The following is a 7,767-nucleotide window of genomic DNA, read 5'->3' as shown; positions in this document are numbered from 1 at the left end:
CATTACGCAGACTCATATTTACTATATTTACTATAATGAATGCCTTTTTTTTTTTTTTAGAAACCTTATATATACACAGCAGCTCTAATATCTTTTGAGTAGCAATTAACAGATAGATACATAACATGTTAAGAGTCAAATTACATTCAGGACTCATCATAGCAATTAATCAAAGGATTAATTATGAGCTATCAAAATTAAATTGAAAACGATTGTTAGCTTATCTAGTTGCCATAATTTAAACAAATTATTTGTTAATTACAAAATTGATTTCCCTCATTAATGGCCCCAAAATATTAATAACAATTGCCCCAAACACATTGTCATCTAGGATTCCTTAACTAAAACAATTTCATCTTTGACTTTCTAATCATCATATCCCAAATAATCAAATCAAAAAATAACACTATCAAATTTACCATAACCAAAAAAATTACCATAACACAAACGAGGACATTTACGTCATTACCCCTCTTGCATTGACAGCCAAGGCAGTGAAAGCGTCCAAACAAGGGCACCATCGGGCATTAAACGCAGAGGACAGTACAGGGACAAAGAGGAAACTCAGAATGGGTTGCCCAGAATAACATGTCCTTATTATAAAGGGACAGTAATGGCAATCCCATATAAATATTTCCGAAAAAAAAAAATATCAGATCCAACGGTCACCCCGACCCCTTCCGAATTTCAACGGCTCGCGATACGACGCATATAAACAATTTGACGTCGTCGCCATGGTAAAACCTCTCCCTCTCCCTCTCCCTCTCCCTCATCATTTCTGGTTTTTCATTTTTAACATTTTTATTCCCTTTGGAAATAATAAAATCTTTTCGTTTTTCTCTCTGCTTCTGTTGGGATCCTGAAACTCGAAGATCGGATCGAGCGCTCTCCCAGCTCTCGAACCCTGAATCGTCGAGGTCTCCGTCATTCTCTTTCGCCTCCCAAACGTCGCCGTTTTCGCTCCCGTCGCCTCCTCAGCCCTCGTGTTTTTTTTTTCCTGGTGTTGCAGGTCTTGTTTCATGGAGTTTGAGGGCTCGGTTGAGAGAGAGAGAAAGCGGAGGGGTCGACTCTGATCAACAAGAGCAGCTGAATAACCACAAGGTCAGGATATTGATCATGCTCTCTTGTCTTTGTTTTTGTTTCGGGTTTTTGAAATCTGAAAAACTCAAAATCTTTCTTGTGCGGTTATTCACGCGGTGATTGTGAGTACCTGCTGTGGATTTTTCCGAATCGGTTTCGGAGATTGGTTTTCGTTTTACTCGGATCTAGAAAGATCCGTGCCCAAAGATATTTTTTGTTTCTGTTTCTGGGTGCATTTTTCGTGAGCATGAAGTTACCACAGTGAGCTTGTTCTTGACTCTTTTTTGATGTCTTAGTTTGTATTTCTGGAAATTGACAGAAATTAGCTCCCGTTTCATTGTTTTCCGTTCCACTGTCCCTCTCTAGCTCTATCTTTCTCTTTTCAGTGTAAAGGAAGCCATTGTTGTATCCTTGGCCGTATCTGCGATCTTTTCATCCGTCAGATTCAGAGATTCTCAACGATTCGCTAAACTTCGTTTTCAGAAAATCGAAAACTTTTATTTTGTTTATAATTTTTGTGGATATAAATAAGCTTCCCTTTTGCTTTGGCTCGAAGGTACTGTTTTGTTATAGGTATCAGGTCGGTTTTCTTTTAATACCATTAGATTAACAGAAGCTCTTAATGGCAACACCTTGTTTTCTCTAAAACCCATGAGAAAATATTCAATGAAGCTTCCCTGAATCCGCTATGCATCTGCCTCTCTGATTTCTCCCTCATTTCAATGCTTCTTTTAATAAAAATTAAAAAAATAAAAATTATTTCTCTCTCTCTCTCTCTCTCTCTGGCTAGCTCTCTCAGTTTCTTTGTCCTTGGTGGAAAGTCCATTTGTCTCTCTTGCATTTGTATCAAATTTATCAACATTGACTTGGATTGGTTTTAATCGATTTTTATATATGGGGGTCTCTCTGCTGCAGTTGATTGATTAGGTTAAAAAAAAAAAAAGGAGTAAACAAAAAAATGTCGTCGTCAAATTCTCCGTGCGCAGCCTGCAAATTTCTCAGGCGCAAGTGCACCCAGGAGTGCGTGTTTGCGCCGTACTTCCCGCCGGACCAGCCGCAGAAATTTGCCAACGTTCACAAGGTGTTTGGGGCCAGCAATGTTGCCAAGATTCTAAACGAGCTGAGCGCCACGCAGCGCGAGGACGCGGTGAACTCCTTGGCCTACGAGGCCGAGGCCCGTCTCCGCGACCCCGTTTACGGCTGCGTCGGCCTCATTTCTATTCTTCAGCAGAGATTGAAGCAAGTCCAGCTCGATCTATACAATGCCAGAAAGGAGCTGGCTACTTACATGGGCCCGCAGGCCATGCTCTCGATTCTTCAGCCGACATCTTACATGCCGCAGCAGATTCAGGGCGGGAATGCCTCCTCTTCCTCGGTGGTTGTGCCGTACAACATGTCGTCTATGATGGGTATTCCGACCGGGGCAGCCTCCGGCAGCGGTGGGCAGTTAATGGTGAGAGAACAACAGCAACAGCAGCAGCAGCAGATTTTCGAGGCTCAGCAATTGTTGGCAGCGAGAGAGCAGCAGGAGATGTTGAGAAGCTTTGAGCAGAACAAACAGGGAGCATTGCAGGGTCAAGAACCGCCGCATCATCTGAGGTTTAACAGTGGGTTCGACTCGGTCAGTCAGATGAGTCCTACTTCAGCAGCAGCTAATAATGCTAATATCTCACCTGCTTTGGCTCTGGGCTTTGATCCTAACCCTTATCAGATTCAGCAACAACAAGAACCTCACCACCACCACCACCATCTCCAGCTTCAGGCTTTGCTTCAATCCCAACAGCAACCGCAGCAGCAGCAGCAATCGCAGCAACAACAACCACCGCAGCTGCTGCCGCAGAAGGTCGAAGGCGAGGATGGCAGAAGTAGGAGTGTGGGCCCATCTTGTTAGATGTTTACTTCCAGCTCCATTTTTGCCCTTCCCCGCTTTTTCATTAAACAAAGCTTCATTCTGGGTAAGCTTTCTTTTTCCTTCTGCTTCCCTATTTTCCTATTAATTCCGCACATTTATTAATGCTGTAAATCTGGGGTCTGTTTTATCAAGGAGGCAAAATGGTGAGAGCCAAAACCTATTCTTTATTGCATAGAGCAGAGGGGGAGGTTTGGTTTGGTTAAAGAGAATTATTGTCTTTTCACAGAGTATGGGATGTCCCCCCCTCCCCCACTAGCTTCTTCATCACTAACATAGCATAGCATCTGAGGGTTTCATTTGCACAGTTTGGTGATATCCCTTTCTCCTCTTGATGAATATTTGCTTTGCCATAATGTTTATTGTCAGAAAAAATAAATACCAGTGATGTGATGCTTTGGTTTGTTGAGACAATAGGACACATTTATGGGGATGGAGAGACGGAGGGTCCAATTCAATTGTGGAAAATAGAAAAACATGTCCTTATTGAGTTTGACTCATACTACTAGCTACATCATTATTGGACTAAATGAGGGTAGATGGAGGGGTTTTTAAGGCAATCAGATATCATGATGATCTCTACTGTATACACTGACATCGTTCTTACTCAGTTTTGTAAAAGACAAGACTGCCCTTGTTTCAATTTTGGCCCTTGTTCTATATTCTGGATTATTTCCATCTTTCACGTAACAGTTGGAACTTCCTGCTTTGTGCTTTTTGTTTGACTTTGGCTTTGCTACTTTTGTTTCTCAAACACCTATGGAGAAAACAGTCATGTATTGCTCTTAGTATCATTCATTATACTATTGTGATATGTAGAATAGAAAGGAACAGAAATTACGGGGAAGAAAGCATAGGGTTTTTTCCAAGTTTTTGAAGGGAGTGTGAGGTTTTCTGTGTGTTTTAGTTTGATATAACTCTTTTCATTGACAAAGCTTGCATTTAAAGTTTATGATATGTCAGACCAAAAAAAAAAAGTTTATGATATGATAATTTGTTTATACGTATACGTTTTTTTTTTTTTTTTGACTATCAAAGTATAATGTCTTTTTCTTGATAATGATATAAAGTCATGCAATAATGTTTTCTTGATTATCTTAAATTTTGCATTGATGGAGAATATGATGTGATCATATGAGTAGGGCACTGCTACTTAAAGTAAATGAATCGTATCAAACGGCTACTAATCTATGAGTTCCTTTTTTTTTTTTTAATTTTCTTGTGCAGTTTATATCTTCGCCCCCTGCATACGACTGGAGAGAGTAAGAGAGACTTATAGAGGAGATTTGGAGAGGTTCAAATCTGAGGGTCCGATATCTGCATCAATTTTGAGTTTCTAAAGAGAATTAACTTGTGATTGGAGAAACACATTTCGAAGTTTAGGATCGATCTGCATTGATCTTCGAGTACAGTCTTAAATTATCTTCTGGACTGGTAGTATTCATAACTTGATCATCCTTTTTTGCAAACATGTAAATCTGAACTAGCTACTTCTCATGCTTCCTTAATCAGTATCATTAGTTTACTATTACTATTATGACTATCATTAATGTTACTGTTATTGTTTGTTTGATACCATTGAGGCATTGAGATCTCTACCTAAATAGAATTTGACTTTATAATACACATGTGACTGGATTTGCCTTCTGGTCATTTTTTCGTATATATGGTTTCTTCTCTCTCCGATCTTCATGAAGAAAAAGGTTGTGTCAAATTGACTAAAAACCAAAGAGAGATCTATCATATGGGGATTAGTCTAAGATAGCTTTTAAGATTTGATTACGTCCTTAACAACTTTATTTGAATTTAATAATAGTTTCTGATTCAATTACAAATCACAAAGCTGCTTTCACCACTTTTTGGATTTGCTAATATTCAAAGGGTGGTAGTAGTACCTTTTGCTATTTGGAGGGTCTACTTGTCTTTTAGTGTGAGGATGCAGACCTTGACCTTGAGATAATTTGCGGCATGAAAGTGCATCCCATGCATTTTTTTTTTTTTTATAATTTAAACTTGTCAATTTGTCATGTGCAAGTGACATAGTTTAATTTCGGTTAGTTGATCATGCAAAGATTATCTTGTTAACGAGCTCATGAAGAAAGCGCTAAAAATTAGAAACAACCGATTTTATGTATAAAATTAATGAAAGAAACAATATGAAAGTGGAGCTAGAAAGAGATCATAAGTAAAATTTCAATTTTGTTCATACACACGTTTTAATGAAGCATCTGAAAATTCAGTTTCTTTCATTACTAAATATTATTATGATATGCAAATCAGAGCGGGTTCTAAAAATTTAGAGGTCTAATGTGAAAATGTGAATGTCTCAATCTTGCTCTTAATTGAAAGAAACAGAATAAAAATTTTAAAACTTGCATAAATGTTTTATTAGAGGATAAAAAGAAAAGGTTAAGAACAGCAAGCTTGGAAGAGTGGAAATAGCCAAGGAAGAAACAAAAAATCAAGCTGCATCAGGGTTTGTGAGCCCAAAACAGCCCAGGAAGAGGAGAAATAGCACATCAGATCTGTCATCTGAACTATACTATACCACTATTTTAGTCCGTTGTAACATTTCTGAGATATATAACGAGTTAACTTAGGTATCATAAAATCGGGAGGCGTCCGATTTTCAGAGATCTTATGTGGCAACTCCACTCGCACACCCCCAAAACCGCACCTGATGCAAATGTTTCTATTGTTAAGCATAACATAAACATTGGTTTTGTGTATGAAGAAAGTTTCTCTACAAGAAACCAGTTTTTCTTCCTACAAGAGGACAAGGATGTAAACCAAATGTTTTATAATACCTAGTAGGTACATTCACTGTGCTAGTTTTTGCAATTATTTAGTTTAATTCCTTTCATTCCATTTAGTCGGCTTAACTGAGTTAAAAAACAATTGGTCATATGTTTATATTAGGCACATCTAAACCTAACTCATATAATGAAAAAAAAAATTTATTAAAGAAGAAATGGCAGGGATGAGTTGTCCATCCATTGTGTCTTTATTTGACGAATTATAAATGTTGACATATTGAAGAATGGCTTGGCATGGTGTGATGAGTGATCGATGAGGTGGGATGACGGGTCTTACAAACTTCAATCGTAGACTTATACATCGAGAAGGTTTCGGTAAAATAAATATGAACTTCAAAACTCATTTGATGACCTTATAATAAATTTATCATTAGATTAATATTCAATGAGTAAGTCAGGAAAATTCACTAATAATATATACAATGAAGTGTGGATACTTTGGCATCGATCATCATGGTCTTTTTTTTATACACTCGAGTTTCCAAACATGCATTATATCAACTATTGCAAAACAAATTATCAACAACAGGTAAACTTCAATAGATATCTCGTAGGATTATATAGAAGTTTTGTTTTATATAAAAGTGTTGTTATTTCAGAACAATTATTTGGTTTTGAATTAAGTAGCCGTAGTAATGTTATGTACATTTTCAATATATTGGCGTGATGTCATTTTAAAAAAAAAGGTCATAAAAGAGTAAAATTGTTATTTTCATTGCGGTGAAGGTGGACCCAAAAGAAAGTAGACATCATAAAAGCGCGAGCATTTTCTTTTCTTTTCTTAAAAAGTGGAAAAAAAAATTTTAATTGCGGTGAAGGTGGATCGAACACCTGACCTTCAGATCTTCAGTCTGACGCTCTCCCAACTGAGCTATCCCCGCTGACTGATCTATTACTTACTATTCTGAAATCATATTCCTAATCAAACCCCATTAACATTACGTAATTGTTAGTGGGCCTATACTACGCAGCAGGTGGGCTGAAGAACGTAACAACTATAAAGTGGAATTGATGCGTACATCTACTAATTACAAATTAATCACATAGCCTTGATCATACCTGCACTTCTAATTCACTAATATATTCTATCATACAATGAAGAGAATGCGATTATTACCACTAAAATGCGAGTATATTGTTGCGATTCTTGTTGAATGGTGTACTTCATTAATGGCGATACTTGCGATTCTTATTCTTACGTACGTTCCAAAAACTGTGATTCACATCCTCTGTGCATGGCACGGTAGACGAAATTGATTTACATCAGTAATTTGAATGGTTTTTTTCTTTAGAATCTACTTTCATTTGTATGACAAGAAATATGGTTCTCATGTCGTGAAGACGTTGAATTGTTACTTTTATATATGATTAAAGCACTGTACTCTGTAGAATCTCGAACTGAATAATAACATTCACAAACTATGCGAAGGTATATATGTATAAGGGTTTCAAGATTTTCTGGTCGGAAGTAAAGATACCAACAAAGTTGTAAATAATTATTTGAGATGTCTCTAATTGTTGACTTGTTGATAAAGTAGTTACGGATAGATTTCAGTTTAAGATATTGGAGCAAAACATAAGTTATGCTCTACAAATAGAAAATAACTAACGATAAACACCTAGGTTGCTTAATTCCAAACGATGGAGTATGGATCCATACATCGGAAGAAAAAAAAGTTTATCATAAGATTAAAATGTTAAGTTAATACAACAATAACATATACGTGCATCGATTATAATTTAACAAAGTTGCAGTTAGAGATGCAGCCAGTAAAAAAAAAAATTAGATGAGGTATATTTTGGTGTTCAGTATAACTATATTTTGGTGTTCAGTATAACTATATATGTTGTTTGTCCCTGAAAACAACAGGTTTTCCACGAATGAAGTTTTTTGCCTAGCTTTTATTATCCAAAAGGTCCATTTGTTTTGCTAGAAAAACTCACCCAGCTTATTCATATTTG

At 36.9% G+C, this 7,767-nt stretch overlaps 1 protein-coding gene and 1 non-coding gene across 2 annotated transcripts; one reads left to right on the top strand and one right to left on the bottom strand.

Moving 5' to 3' along the window:
- The first annotated feature begins 562 nt into the window (after positions 1-562).
- On the top strand, positions 563-4,613 carry LOC133720344 (LOB domain-containing protein 36). The gene is made up of 5 exons (XM_062146609.1): positions 563-737; positions 873-917; positions 1,010-1,101; positions 1,996-3,035; positions 4,217-4,613. Exon 4 carries the CDS (start codon positions 2,039-2,041, stop codon positions 2,969-2,971), a length of 933 nt encoding a protein of 310 aa, XP_062002593.1. The 5' UTR covers positions 563-737; positions 873-917; positions 1,010-1,101; positions 1,996-2,038; the 3' UTR covers positions 2,972-3,035; positions 4,217-4,613.
- Positions 4,614-6,613: 2,000 nt separating this feature from the next.
- TRNAF-GAA (transfer RNA phenylalanine (anticodon GAA)) lies at positions 6,614-6,686 on the bottom strand. The gene has a single exon. It is a non-coding gene; the product is annotated as a tRNA-Phe (tRNA).
- Positions 6,687-7,767: the final 1,081 nt, after the last annotated feature.

This window comes from Rosa rugosa, chromosome 1 (assembly GCF_958449725.1).
Source record: "Rosa rugosa chromosome 1, drRosRugo1.1, whole genome shotgun sequence".
Lineage (NCBI taxonomy): Eukaryota > Viridiplantae > Streptophyta > Magnoliopsida > Rosales > Rosaceae > Rosa > Rosa rugosa.
This window is presented reverse-complemented; position numbering and strand designations above follow the sequence as displayed.

Excerpts from the sequence above, each read along its gene's own strand:
- LOC133720344 (XM_062146609.1), top strand. The coding sequence starts at position 2,039 with ATGTCGTCGTCAAATTCTCCGTGCGCAGCCTGCAAATTTCTCAGGCGC.